Source organism: Strongylocentrotus purpuratus, unplaced genomic scaffold, assembly GCF_000002235.5.
Source record: "Strongylocentrotus purpuratus isolate Spur 01 unplaced genomic scaffold, Spur_5.0 spur5_scaffold_18, whole genome shotgun sequence".
NCBI classification, from domain to species: domain Eukaryota; kingdom Metazoa; phylum Echinodermata; class Echinoidea; order Camarodonta; family Strongylocentrotidae; genus Strongylocentrotus; species Strongylocentrotus purpuratus.
The window spans coordinates 23621106-23636381 of record NW_022145603.1 but is presented as its reverse complement, the minus strand read 5'-3'; the positions used below and the strand labels follow the sequence as shown (position 1 = coordinate 23636381).

General features: G+C 40.8%; 1 protein-coding gene across 1 annotated transcript in view; it reads right to left on the bottom strand.

The window, feature by feature from the left end:
* Positions 1-4236, bottom strand: part of LOC576385 (nuclear receptor subfamily 1 group D member 1) — a 124934-nt gene extending 120698 nt beyond the window's left edge. The window contains exon 1 of the mRNA XM_030988863.1: positions 4023-4236. Coding sequence (XP_030844723.1) covers positions 4023-4236 — 214 coding nt within the window. The remainder of the gene's footprint in view (positions 1-4022) is intronic.
* Positions 4237-15276: the final 11040 nt, after the last annotated feature.

The following is a 15276-nucleotide window of genomic DNA, read 5'->3' as shown; positions in this document are numbered from 1 at the left end:
GATTTGATATCATCACATGATCATTAGACCTTATGGATGGTAGACGAAATGGGCATTATACAAATTGGAAATTAGACTAACTGTTATCAAACTAAATGAACAATTTAGACCAAATGGGTAGTTGGATATTAGACCAATGGAAATTTGACCAAATGGAAATATGACCAAATGACCATTAGCCGTAATGGTCATTAGACCAAATGAAAAATAGACGAAATTATTTTTACTCCATGTGGATAGTAGACGGGCTGGGTGTAGACCATATAAAAAATAGACCAATTGCAATTGGGTAAGTAGACGAACTGGTTGTAAACCAAACAGCAATTCACCAGTACATGCTAACTGTCAGGTTTGTTGCATTACCCTGTTCAACCTTGAGAACAGTTTTGGGTAGCAAAAAGGAATTGGAAAGAAACATACTGGTATTAAAGCTAAACTTTAGTACTGGTAATGCGATTGCATTGTGAAAGAAAAGGTGTGAAAGGATCAGAAACAGTTGATCATGTAGCATGTAAGTATTGTGTGCACTGCAAGGTTCTGGAGTCATCAAATCATAATAAATTTGACCGAGTCTTGGTAAGTAACAAACACTCACATAGAAAGCTATATATGGGACAACACACATCGTGTCGGGGATGGTACTACCTTTGGTTTCCTTGTCTTTCTATGCTCATTACTCAGCCAGTATACATTTTCTTCCAAATTGTTTGGCACATGTCATTTATTTGTAATCTTGAACATTCAGTGTAAGTTTCGTTTGATTCTGTGAGAATTATTTTTTTTTTTTTTACCAGTACTGGAGTTTATCTTTAACTAAAGTCTCATGTTGTTCTCTTCGTATCAAAAGCTAAATGAAAATATTTTGTAAAAGTTATTTTCAAAGGCATTAATGTTGATTCGAATCAATCATGTTTTCAATTATCAAGGAGATTTCATGTTCTTGATGTGTAATTTATATAAAAAGTCTAAAATACTTCAACTTTTACTTTTGAATGTATTTTTTTTTAAAGCTACACAGCTCTCCATAATTTTTAAATCCAACTTAGAGTTTAGTTCGACTTAGGATATATGTGAAACGTCCCCGGTTGAATTGTACATGTAGTAAACATCTGCTAGGAATGCTTGATAATGGCTCCAAGCTCCCTACGCTACATGTACCGTAATCATGTAGTTGAAACATAAATCGATGATAAGAATTTGAAACTGAATAATAGGCTTAAGCCTTAAGCCCGCACTTAGAAGCTTCCATTTTGTGAGTATCCATAAATAACATGTCTAGGCTTCATGTTCAACTACTGCACATACTTTGCTTCAAATGTGGAGTTCCCAGTAGGAGGTTGGAAAATGGAGAGAAAAAATGATTAAATAATGTGCATTTTTCTAAAGATGATCTAGCCAGGGACCACTTCTCACTAATCAACACATCACCTAGATAGACATGGAGATAGATCTGTAGAGAGGCCCACAGGTACGAGTATACCTGTTTGTAGCTACTCATACATTGTATGTGAAAGGGCAAGGTTGTCACAGATACCTGGTAACTCTACAGTGTGAGTCAAAAAAAAGTTTACACCTAGAAAATTGTGAATTAATTTAAAAGTCATCTATGAAAAGTAAATTAATATACATCTTATGAAAGAGTGTTTTGAGAACATCCCAAATCATTTGGTATCATTTTTGTGAGGTATTTGTTCACGCTTGGATGAACAGGAGTCAGGAGGCATTGTTTGCGAGAGTGCAAATATCAACACTGTATACAACCCCTATACATGTACATGTACATACTGTATGAGTGGTATTTTACATTATTACGCGTACCTCAGGGCAGGCGCGTACGCAGGATTTTTTCAAGGGGGGGGGGGGTTTTAACATTTATAAATCGGGCCGAAATTTCGCAACGACTCAGCCAGCCGCTGAATAAACGGGGGGGGGGGGGGGTAAGGTCAGCTTTTTTAGGTCAACCATGGGAATTTTCCAAAGGGGGGGGGGTTTTAGAGAAATTTAGGGGGGATTTACACAAAAAAATTACCAAAGGGGGGTTTAACCCCCCAACCCCCCCCCCCCCCCCCCCTGTGTACGCGCCTGCCTCAGGGTCATTCAGTTGTGAAGAAGCTCCACATGATGAACAATACACAACAGGGCTTGACACTAACAGGTGCCAAGGCACTTGAAATCTTAATTTGAACTTTGAACTTCAAAGTTTTTGTTTTTTTAATTTTTCTTCGCATAGACTCTAGAGCTCTTGTTTGAGACTGTAATAATGTTTAAACTAGACCCCCTTCCAAAAAGTTTCATGTCTCTCCCTCTCTCTCTCTCTCTTTCTCTCTCTTTCCTTTTTTTTCTTGACTTGAATTGCAAAGGTTCAGAGACGCCAAGTTCAAAGATCAGCAATGCGTGACATTTGCTTGATTCGGCGTGCGAGCGAGCCTATAACACACGTGTAAGGTATAGCGGTTTTTTTAAATCTAGCGCGCGCGCCGTGTATGAGAGCATTTCCAGACCCTCGAAATGCATGATGTCACGCCTAATGCGTGATACTTGGTAGCTCTGAAAGGTTGTGGGTGTAATCCCCATAATTGCTGTATGCCCACATAGTATTAAACCATACTGTAGGAATACTCCCCAGGGAGTGGAGATGGTGCACATTGTGCGTGAATCAATCTGATGACTTGGGTAATAATATAGACCTGTAAAGTGCTTGGAAATGATATTTCATATTAAACGCTATAGAATTCCAGATCTTAATTATCATTATCCCACATACCTTAGAACATTTACAATGTATCCTGTTTCAGTTTCAGTTATATATTAAAATAGATAATTAACTGGGTGAAAAGTCAATGGATAAATTACTACACGAGTTAATCTCCTGACAATGAATAGAGTACACTGTATGAAACATGAAACAGAAAGAATACTTTACATCTGTAGTTAGGGATTTCCTTTAAAAACTGCTTGTTGTAGAAATCCAACAGTTCTTTTCAGAACTACTCTCTTCACTCTTTTGTGATCTGCTCGAAACCTTCTCTCTCGATCTTGATGACTTCCTTTGACTTTGACTTGAGTTCCTTCCCTTTCCTTTTCTCCTTCCATTTCACCTTGTTTTTGGTGCACAAATATAATTAACAAATCCAAAGACCTCAGCCCTAAATTCAGTATAGGAAAGGGATGAATTATTTGTGACATATCAAGATGAAAACAAAGAGCCTATCTCATGTAATTTTTGAAATTGACCCCTGTAACCTTTGACCTAGTTACATGGTCTGCACTCTAAAATCTACTCAGATTGTCTTCCTATGGCTATGGTGATACATGACATCGTAAAGTTTGAAGTTCATATCTCAAGTGGTTCTTGAGGTATCACGTTAACAAGAAAACGGGATGGACGGACGGACGGACAACCCTAAAACATACCGTACATGTAATGTCTCTGGCACCAACTTCAGTAAGCGGAGGCGTACAAATCACTGCAGATGTTACCTCAGACTCAGCCTCTATTTTGAATCGTAGGCATTTCACATCCAACCTTGTTAATGTTATGTACAAATTACTTCACCAATGTAGTAATATTAATATACCGGTACATGAACAATTCATTTGCACATGTACACAGTACACAGTGGCGGATCCAGGGGGGGGGGCCGGGCCCCCCCCCCCTTGAGAAAAAAATCATGCAAAATCACGCGATTTTTTACCTTTTTGGGGGGTTGGGCCCCCCCCCCCCCCCCCCCCCCCCCCCCACTGAGCGACTTTTCGGCTGGCTGAGTCGTTGCGATTTTTTTGGGGGACTCAAAAAATTCAAATTTTCGGGAGCAAAAAAAAAAAAAAAGTTGGGCCCCCTCCCCTTAGAAATCCTGGATCCGCGCCTGACAGTACATCATACATGTACAAATGTATACTGTACATGTATTGTACATGTATGTACATATACGTTGATGGGTTAGTTATTTGCAGTATCTAATTTATTATGAAGGAGAAAAATTGAAGTAAAGTGAAGATGCAAACAGATGCATGTTTCTCACCTATTCTGTTGCCAGAGCCTGTACGATGAGGAAGCATAGACTGTCCTGATAATGTCTCAGGAGATCCAGCAGCCGATGAGGAGGACCCATCTCCGGTAGTTAGATCCAGGCCCCCGGAAAAAAATGCCCCCTTCACGTCCCCATCCGCTAGATCAAGCGACTCCCCAGGGCTGTGGATCCCATTATGGACGGAGCCCGTGGGCGAATTCAGCATTTCAAGATTTTGAAATGGCATAGCGTCTAGTAAATCCATTTCCACTGTCTTTGATTTGAAGAATGAAAAGCGGTAAGTTTTGACTTTTGATACAAATCCTTGTTTTGTAAACAGTCGCAATTCAGGACATCAAGTTCAACATTCCAATGCTGAAATTAATGTGAATTGATAGATTCTAGTCTAATCCAAATTTAAGAAGAGTGCTTAGAATTTTAGATGAAGTAAAATTCTACACCCTCTTGTACTAGCTAAAGTCTAAATTTAGAGCTGTCTTGATCCATCTGGCAACATTTTCCAATTTCCACATTCAAGCACATTTAGAAGTTGTCAATGCCACTGGCATCAGTACAGTAGCCATGAATGCATGCCGTCGGCGGCAGTGGCAGTGGTCCATCTCTTGCCGTGCGTACCAAATCATTCGCATGTTGAGCGAGCACACACACAGAAGTAACTTCCGAATACTGCCGTCGCTTACAAATTACACCAACACAACGCAACAATTCATGCAAACCTCCTCAATTATCTCACAAACGCCACGATGAAATTTCATCCTGCTTAGTTTAAAGAGTAAGAAGTGAACAAGCGTTGCCTAGTTAGCGAAATTACTCCACACAATTTACCACCCTTCAACAGCGAGCTAGCTATAGTAGCACGAATAGCATGCGTGTAGAATTGTATTCAGCAATAATTACAGCAATATAATGCAAACACCATTTGCGTTCGAAGTTCAGCCAAGCTATCGTAGATCTATAGCGAAGTCGATCGTAACCAACGTATGGCATTGAGGTCACATTTGCCAAAATACAACGCAATGGGGCTCTTGCTCACCAGAATCATCGAAGAGATGAAAGCACTGACCTAGAATTTGCAAGCAAAGCTCAGACGATGTCCCTAGGTGCCATGCTGTGATTTTGTGCATATCCGATGAAGCCCGATATTACGTAATCGGCAAACTTTCAGGTTGCATCGCTTGTTCCCCGCGGTCAGAACATGCGCGAGTGGAGTACATGTTACATTCGGTCAAAAATCGGACATCTTGTGTTATGGCAAGAAAGTCAATCCGACCCGTCGACTTTGAGAAACGGTACGTGCGATAAATAAGCTATTACAAAACAATTATTATGTTCTTTTTATTAGTATTAACTTCTTGAATGGACTAACCCAATATCAACACTAGTTGTGATCTGGTACTTTGTGTGTTGAAATATGCTTAAACATGCTTCTATCAAAAATATAGAGGAAAATGACCGTATTTGCAATCTCATCAACGCGATTCCTCGGCCGATACACCCCTCTCGAGGATGTGGACTGTTCCGACCGCTCGCATTATTTGCAGACGGAACCTGCATTAATTCATCGCAAGCACGTTCGCCGTGTCCTCAACTCAGGTCAAGGACGGTCTCGATTCGCTCTCATTACGTAATGTTTACATAACTGTCCGGCTTACAACACATACACAAAGCCCGCATTCACTGCACGTCTTATCGGTAGGCCTCGAAGCGTTGCAAATCGAAAGTTTACTCCCACGACCTGGCGACTGTAGCTGTCTGAAGTGCTTGTTTTTGTTTATGCTCGAAGATACATATATTTCAATTCTTCTAGTTAACGATTTATTTTACAGAGGATCTTCCCTTTTGTTTTCACCTGTCATTTATTTGGAGCTCTGCACACTGCGCTTGCTCATTTTTTTTCTTTCTTTTTGGTGCTATATGGGGTATTTAATATGTTCACTTTTCAACTTTGGTTTTGGCATCGTTTTTAATTATTTACTCGTTGTAGTGGTAGTATTTGTACTGAAAGTAAAATTGGTATTTCAAGTATTTAGTAAAATAATAATAAACAAATATTAAACGACTACGAGGATAATGGTGCAAACCATATGCGCCGGAAATCTGCTGAAGATGAGAAAGCTCTTCAACAAGACCTAGATACTATGGTCCAGTGGTCCAAGACTTGGGGCATGCATTTCAATCCCTCTTAATGCAAAACCATGCGTGTTTCAAGAACTTAGAGAACTCCGGGTACTAAATCCTACAAAATCCTTGATGTTACCCTGGAGGAAACGAACCAGACCCGATACCTTGGCAGGCGCGGATCCAGGATTTCTTAGGGGAGGGGGCCCAACTTTTTTTTTTTTTTGCTCCCGAAAATTTGAAAATCGCGCCGGCCGAAAATTGTTTGTTTTTTGCTCCCGAAAATTTGAAAAACGCGCCGGCCAAAAAAAAAAAATCGCTCAGTGGGGGGGGGGGGGGGGGGGGGGGGGGGGGGGGGGGGGGGGGGGGGGGGGGGGGGGGGGGGTAGTAAGCACATTTTTTTTTTTGACCCTCAAAAAAATTTCAATTTGCACCCCCCCCCCCCCCCGTGAGCGCCAGGGGGGGGCCCAACCCCCAAAAAAGGTAAAAAATCACGTGATTTTACATGATTTTTTTCTCAAGGGGCCCGGGCCCCCCCCCCCCCCCTGGATCCGGCACTGCCTTGGCATCAATATCCAGAAAGACCTACGCTGGAATAGCCAGACTCATTATGCAACCGGCAAAGCCTCAAGGGTCCTTAACTTCCTAAGACGCAACTTCCATCACTGCTCATCTAATGTTAAAGAAAAGTTGTATCTTACTCTTGTACGTCCACACCTTGACTACGCCACTGCAGCATGGGACCCTTATACAGCCAAAAACACCTATGCTGTCGAGAAAGTTCAACGTCAGGCTGCACGTTTTGTCACCAATAATTATGGATGGGACACCAGCGTTACCAAGCTACTCAACCAACTCAACTGGGGATCTCTTAAGGACAGAAGGGAAGCACAGCGCCTTACCTGCCTCTTCAAAATGATCAGGGGACAACTCGACATCGACTACCAATCTCACACCAACCCTAAGCCAGACAGACGTAGACGAGGACACTCCAACCAATTTGAAATTCGCCACACCAACTCGGACGTCTATGCCAACTCATATTTCCCAAGGACTGTAAAGACATGGAACAACCTACAACAAGCAACCATCGACCAAACCTCCCCGCTCTCATTTAAAAATGCAGTTACTAAAGAACTTAGTTCCAAAATGTAATCGTCCACCCTCCCCCACCTCCAGTCAAAACTCTTCTTCGGAGTATTTAGGAGGAAAATAATCCAAGATCCAAGATACAAGTGGGGGGGGGGGGGACAAAACGCATTTTTGCCCCCCAAAACGCCCTCCCCCCCCCCCCCCTCAAAAAAAAAAAAAAAAAGGTAAAGGAGTAAAGATGGTTTGTTTTTTAACCCAAAGAACATAACAATTATAACAACCTGAATTAAATGACATATAAATTTCCATTCAAAGAAAAGGAAAGTTAACAGGAATTGAATTTCCTAAACATTGCGCATTATCATTGGAGGTTTTTATAATAGCGATACGCGCATATTGTGGACATATTGTGAGAGAATGGGAATGTGTGTCTGTTATTTATAGGAGTGAGACTCTCATGAGCCCCTGAACGCTGACGTAATGATGGGGGGGGGGTATTTTTTTCGATACCAGTAATTTCCTGTATTTTTTCTCAATTTTGTTTTATCATACCTTTTTATGCGTTTGTTGGAAAATTAGAAATTCCCAAATTTACAGTCGGGCGAAAAATATGCTTATTTACAAGCCTTTGTGTCATGGTCTGCAGAACGTCCGGGCTCGGGGGCCCGAGCCCCCCTCACTTTTTGAAAAAGTTTGTTACAGAGAAAAAGAAAGAAAGAGAGAGAGAAAAAATAAGTGACCCACCAAGGGCCCTAAGGCGGTTCCCTGTATGCTCATCTGACCGTTATTACATACCTAAAAACCCCGAGCTTCCGGGGGCTCTGCCCCCTGGACCCCACCAAGGGCCCTAAGGTGGGGCCCTGGATGCTCATCTGACAATAATAAAATGCCTCATACCCCAGAGCTTACGGGGGCTCCGCCCCCGGACCCTATTTAGGGCCCTAAGGCGGTCCCCTGTATGCTCATCTGACCGTTATTAAATTCCTAAAACCCCTGAGCTTCCGGGGGCTCTGCCCCCTGGACCCCACCAAGGGTCCTAGGGCGGTCTCCTGTATGCTCATCTGACCGTTATTAAATAACTTTTAAAAAACGAGCTCCCGAGGGCTCTGCTCCTTGGACTCTCCTCAAATTAGTGTCCTGCCAATGTCACAAATAAGGTATTTAAATATGCTTATCTGACCATGATTTCAATGTCTAAAACCCCTACCGGGGCTCAGACCCTGGACCCCACGCCAATTTACGATCTACCTGATCGTTAATAATCCACTTTAAAAAGACGTTCCGCGGGGCATGCATGTAATGTGTAAGAGTGGTGGTGATGCAGATTTTTCTTCTGCCCCCCCCCCCCTCTTCCAAACGTTTTTGCTCGTTACGTCACTACTCACTGCCCCTGGAAGATGAGCCCCCTGGAATGTCTGCCCCCCCCCCCCAATCCCAAACTGCTTCCGGCGCGCCTGGTACAAACTATCATCGGCGAGGGAAGATGGTAGCCCCGAGATCACTGATGATAGTTTGTATCCATTGCCCGACGAGTAAAGGAGGTTAATACTTGTTTATATCCCACATCGGCAATAAGGTCTATTTAAAGTGAATTTTACATAATACAGTGGCGGATCAGGAATTTCTTACGGGGGGGGGGGGGGGGGGCACAAAATCGCATGGGGTGAAATATATGAAAAACGTGCATGGAGCGAGGCGTCAGCGGCGAGGGAGCGGAGCGACCAAGCGGGGGTGGGTCTGGGAGGGGGTCAGAACCCCTCCCTGAGTAGGAAGCATTTGCAATTTTAGAAGCACAATTAGGTGCATTTTCAGGCACTTCCTGGAGTAATATGACGTAAAATTGCTTTCTCCTACCCCTACCCCTATCCAGGGGCGGATGATGGGATCTGACTTTTTGCTAAGGGGGGGGGGGGTTGACCCAATGACGACACGGAGCATCACTCACGAGCCGCGATTTTTTTTGTTGCTGCTATTTTGAACCCCCGTAAGTGATGTTTTCCTGGCATGTACTAACACAATGGAGACCATAAAAAGCAGTTTACGATAACGTCTTTTTAAATCAAGTAACAGTTTAAGGGGGATTTGACCCGATGACGATACGGATACTGTGTGGGTTTGGCGTTTTTCTATTCACATCACATTTTCACTTGGCAGCCCAAGGGGGGGGGGGGGGTTAAAAACGGATAGAAACTCCGCGGCCACAGGGATGACAGAAAATAATATGACAATGACACCAGCAACTGTGGCAGGATTAATGGCGGGGACAATCTGCATGCTGAAAGAGCACTTATAGTAGGTATATCGGAAAATTAATTCAAGACTAAGTTAGAAGTTAGAAGTTATAAAGGAGAAAAAAATCTTTGGTATTAGTCATGTTCGACTTAAAATTGCATCCCCCCCCCCCCCGCCCCTTACCCGGTAAAAAAAAATACCTTCTTATAATTATCATACCCCTTTCTTTCTTTTCCCTTCTCATTATTCTCGTTTTCCCCCTTTTCTCTCCTCCGTCTTTCCGCCTTTCTTCCTTTTCCGCCTTTTCTCTCCTCTCTCTTCCCTTTCCCCTCCTTTTTCTCCTCTCCCCTTTTCTTTCCTCCCTCTTTTCTTCTTCTTTCTCTCTTCCCTTTTTTTCCTTTTCCTCTCCTTTTTCTTTCCCCCTCCTTTTCTCCTTTTCTTTTTTTTTGGCCGGGGGGGGGGGGGCATGTGCCCCCTGTGCCCCCTGGATCCGCCACTGTAATAATAAGAACTGATTCTGCAGACAGTTTAGCTTCAGCTAGATTTTACAAAGCGCAACATGCATACATTGTAATACAGTCGATGCGCGCTCATTTGACATTGACATTGACTTTGACATTTCGCGTAACATACTTTGCTATGCGTATTCAATAGGCAAGGGTGGGCAAGTGGGGTAGCAGCAAAAAATTACTTTACAATAAGTACTATATCAGGTAGATAGTACTTATCTATACCTTTTTTCGTGCTCTGTACAATCGCAATGCAAACAACTATACATGAGGGATATAATAATTATTATTATTATTATTATTGTTATTATTAATAATATTATTATTGTTATTATTAATTTATATTATTATTGTTATTATTATTGTTGTTGTTGTTATCATTATTATCATTGTTGTTTATATTATTCATCTTATTATTGTCTTTGTAAGTATTATTATTATCATTATTATTATGTATTATTGATATTGTTATTATGTATTATTGATATTGTCATTATCATCATCATCATTATCATTTCAAATATGAATTAAAGATTGTATGAGGAGTGAGAAAAAAAATATAAAGTTTAATGAGATAAGGGCTTTATTTATTTGCCTTAAAGCTTATCTGCCGTAGTTTATAGGAGGGATTAGACTGCCATGCAAGGTCACTGGACAGGTGGTTATCTCATCAACTCAGCTCTCAGTTAACATAAGAAAAAGAGGATCATGGGGGACCAATGGTCACTGATTAGGAATTGTTTGTTATATAGAGGGCGCAAGTAGCTACAAGTAGTGCAGTGGGCCTTTAAAAGTAGTCCCTTGAAGTTAGGAATTTCAGCTTAATTCTAGGCCGTTCCGTGCTACAATGTTAAAAGAACTTCTGTTTTCCCCACCTTTTATAGTTTGATTATTACTATCAACATAATATGATTCACTGCCATTCTAGCTCCAAATAGACATTAATCTTTTTATGTGACTTGTTTGCTTTCATCGATTTTCCATTTTTTGTTTTGATTGCATAATCTCTAAATCGGCACAATTTCGTTTCTATAACTCATTTAAAGATTCACTAAAGCACATTAATCTTTTCTTATGACGTGTATGACGTTGCATCTCATTTTCCATTTGCTTTGCGTTTCGTAATCTGTAAGCCGATCTCATTTCCTAATTATTATTTTCAACGTCGTGATTTATACAGATTGGAAACAGAGGCGGCGGAGCGACAAAAAGGGCATTTTCTTGAGAAAAAAAAGCTGCTTAAAAGGGATATCTCAAAGGGAAAATATACATTTTTTTAGACATTGGTATATACCCCTATATTGTGATTACATTATCAGGGATGGTTTCAATGTTCGTTTTTCTTTATTCATCAGGGGCGGATCCAGCCGATGGCAGGGGAGGGGGCCCAATTTGTGAGAAAATATTTAGCGGCGAAACAGCCGGCCGATAATTAGCTCAGGGGGGGGGGGGGGGGGGGGGGATTAGTAAGCACTATTTTTTTTTGGGGGGGACCCTCGAAAATTTGAAAAATCGCACCCCCCACCCCTTTGAGCGCCAGGAGAGGGGGTCGCAGTGCGAAAAATTGTATCTTATAAAGATGGAAAACCCAATCCTGATGGGGTTATAAGCACATTCTCATAACAGAAGACTAAAATTGTCGAAAGGGTTGAGACACTTATTAGAAAAGAAGGGCCCCCTCCCCTGGCGCTCAAGGGGGGGGGGGGTAGTAAGCACTATTTTTTTTGGGGGGGGGGACCCTCGAAAATTTGAAAAATCGCACCCCCCCCCCCCCCCCCACCCCCTTGAGCGCCAGGGGAGGGGGCCCATCTCCAAACAAAGGTAAAATTAACGTGTTTTACACGTTTTTTCCACCAGGGCAGGGGAAAGGGGAGGGGGCGCGGGCTCCCTGGATCCTCCACTGTTTTACATCATATAACATATTGCTTAAGCATCATACTCTGCAGTTGGGTGTGATGGTCTGAAAATTCATTTGCGAGAGAGCAAAGCGAACAAGGACAATTTTAAAGATTTGTGAGGTCGCAGTGCGAAAAATTGTATCTTATAAAGATGGAAAACCCAATCCTGATGGGGTTATAAGCACATTCTCATAACAGAAGACTAAAAATGCCTTTGCTAAGTTACATAATTATAACATCTATAATTACGAGCGAGCGTAGCGAGCGAGTTATGGGGGAAATTGCTCTTAGTCGCTTGAAATTAAGGGCACGTTTAATGTTAAGGGGAGAAAGGGGGACATTGTCGAAAGGGTTGAGACACTTATTAGAAAAGAAAAGGAGCACGTGTCAAAGTACAAAGGCTTATTATCAGATATGAAAATGGGGCACTTCTTACACCTAACAAAAAGAGGCACGCACCAGGGATGAAAAGAGATTTTATGAAAATGGGAAATGGGCATTTATCGACGGAAAAAAGGTACCCATCAGCTTTTGATAGGGGCATTTGTAAGAAGTGAAAATGGGCATTTATGAAAAAGGGATAGGTTCCTTATTAGAAAAGGAAAAGGGGCACATATAATTGTTAAAAGGGTAATTATCAGAGGTGAAAACTGGCACTGGCAATACATGAAAAGAGGCACTAATGAGAATTAAAAAGGGGCACTAATGATTAAAAGGGAAATGTGCATTTTGTTGAAATAAAAAGAGGCACACGTTAAAATAAACGGGGCACTTATAAGAGATGAAAAGAGCACTTACCTCCTTACCAGGAGGGGAAGGGGCACTTGTCAAAGTAAACGAGTATCTCTCAGAATTGAATAGGGTCATTTACAAGAGATGAAAAGGGGCACTTATGAGAATGAAAGGAATTAATGTATTTTCATATATGAAAAGGGGCATTTATGAGAAGGGAAAGTGGCTCTGTTTAAATGGGGGCACTTATCAAAAAGTAAAGGGTGCACATATAAGGTGCGCTTACCCGAGTTAAAAAGGGGTAGTTATTAAAAGGGGAAGGGGCACTTTTTACAAAGGAAAAGGGGAACCTTTCAGATTTGAATAGGGCAATTATCAGAGGTGAAGGGGGCATTTATCAAAAGTGAAAAGGGGCGCTTCTCGTACCTGAAAAGGGGATAGAAAATGGACACTTATTGCAAAGGAAAATAGGAACTGTCAAAGGAAAAGGGGTACGTGTCAAAATAAAAGGGGCTCTTATCAGAGATGGAAAAAGGAACTTTTTATGTAAAATGGGACATTGTGGGGGTACTTGAAAAGTGGGGGCACTGTGCCCCCCCCCCCCCCCCCCCCCGAGCATCATTTTGAACTGATTTAAACTGAATTGAACATAATTTGCCATAATTCTAAAACTAGACAAGCGTTTTCATTTTTTTTCTTCATTGAAATGTATTTGAAGGGTAATCCTTCCCTTGATTTTAGTTGATTTATACGAAAGCAGACAATTAAATAAGATAAACAGAATGGTGAAATTTTGGAATAAATCAGACCATCATACCATCTCTCTCTCTCTCTCTCTCTCTCTCTCTCTCTCTCTCTCTCTCCCTCATCTTAAAAAAGATGTGTTATCAATGATGGTGGACATGTATATAGGTCAAACCGACTTGAGAGATTAACGTATCCTATCCTCCCCACAAAAGAAAGGAGGGTTGCCGATCACTTCTCACGATATTTTTACAAACAAATAATATGTATTGTCTTCAAGCTGCAAAGCCAAATCAATCTACCAATGTCTGGAAAAATACATGAACAAAACCATCCAATTAAATCTAAATCTCATCGTGCATTATTTTCTGATCTATAGTAGAGGGCAAATCAAACGGCAGAAAATTGGCCTCTTTTTTGGAGGGTTTATTACGTTCTCTCGGTACTAATGGACGCCTTTGATCATGTTAATTTATAATCAGTTTTAATCACCCCACCCCATTAAAAAAAATATACACTTAAAAGTCTCTCAGCGTTGACTGATATGCCTAAGTTAGACTAATGGGGCGTTGCAAGAAAGTTGCGATTGAACTGATATTTGCAATCGATTGCAACTCAACTTTCTTGCAACGCCCCAATAGTCTCCTAAATTTCAGTTTGATAGGATAAAAGTTTAAACAATTATCAAGTTACCTAAATGTAGCGTCCCCCCCCCCCCCCCCAAATCTCCCTCTCTCTCTCTCTCTCTCTCTCTCTCTCTCTCTCTCTTACTGAATGGGGCGTTACAAGAAAGTTGAGTTGCGATCAATTACAAATTTGTAATTAATCGCAAGACTCTCAGCATGGACCTATTACGTAATAGGTCCATGGCCTCAGCATCCCGTATTTTGTCGGTAACCTAGAATAGTAAAAGGTTCCCCTCTAAATATTCAGTCAAAAAAAAAAAAAAAAAAAAAAATCAGAAAGGAAGAGTTATATTTAGGTCGTAAAGTAATATTTAAACGCCCTTGCACATTACAAAATGTTGAATTTATTTTTTTATATTCCGATATAGGTCAGCTGAAGAAATTAGTACTCTTCTCATTCAGGATAATAATGTTATATTTTGCTGGTCTAAATAATCTGAACAATCCAATCATATAATTTATGTCACCCATAAAAAAGAATGTTACAACTCGAAGTGGTAGGTTAATTAACGAACAATTCTTGATCTGTAGTAAAGTCTTGTTGTAGGACAAATATATTTTTGTTTGTTTGTTTGTTTTTTCTTATTACATAATATTCCATTATGTTTTTTGTTTGTCCTTTGGAAAGCAAAGAGTAATATAGGTTTATCTGTCTAGAGACAACAATATGCCATATTTTGTTAGTCTGCATTATTCTTAACAATCCAATCACATCTCACCTACATGTGCAAAATGAAACTCAGAATTAAGTAGATAACTAGGACAATTATGTATTTTTTTTTTGTTCTTTGTATTAAATTGCTAATGTGGAATTTTCCACTCTTCATGTATACTTACCATACTTGCATTTATGTTTAGCATAGCCAGGTTTAGATCATTCCTAAATCGTTATTCATTAGATTTGAATTGTTGTTTTGTTGTATTCTGTATTCTTTGTATTATTATGCTTTGTTTGTATTCTTTATTATGTATCATTATGATGACATATTTGTTGTACTCTCATACGAGGATTGTTAGAAACGAAGGAAGGAGAAGGGCAAGTTTTTTTTAAAAAAAGAGGTGGAGAAATAGAAGTGGTAAAAGAAAGGGAAAAAACTTTGACATTGGCCATGGTAGATAATATTGCAGTCATATAATTATCAATGAAAAATACTTATATTGTAATACTAAAATCCCGGCCCCCCCACTCAGAGGTCGGAATGACCGCATGCGTGTTGCCAAAATGTCCGGTAAA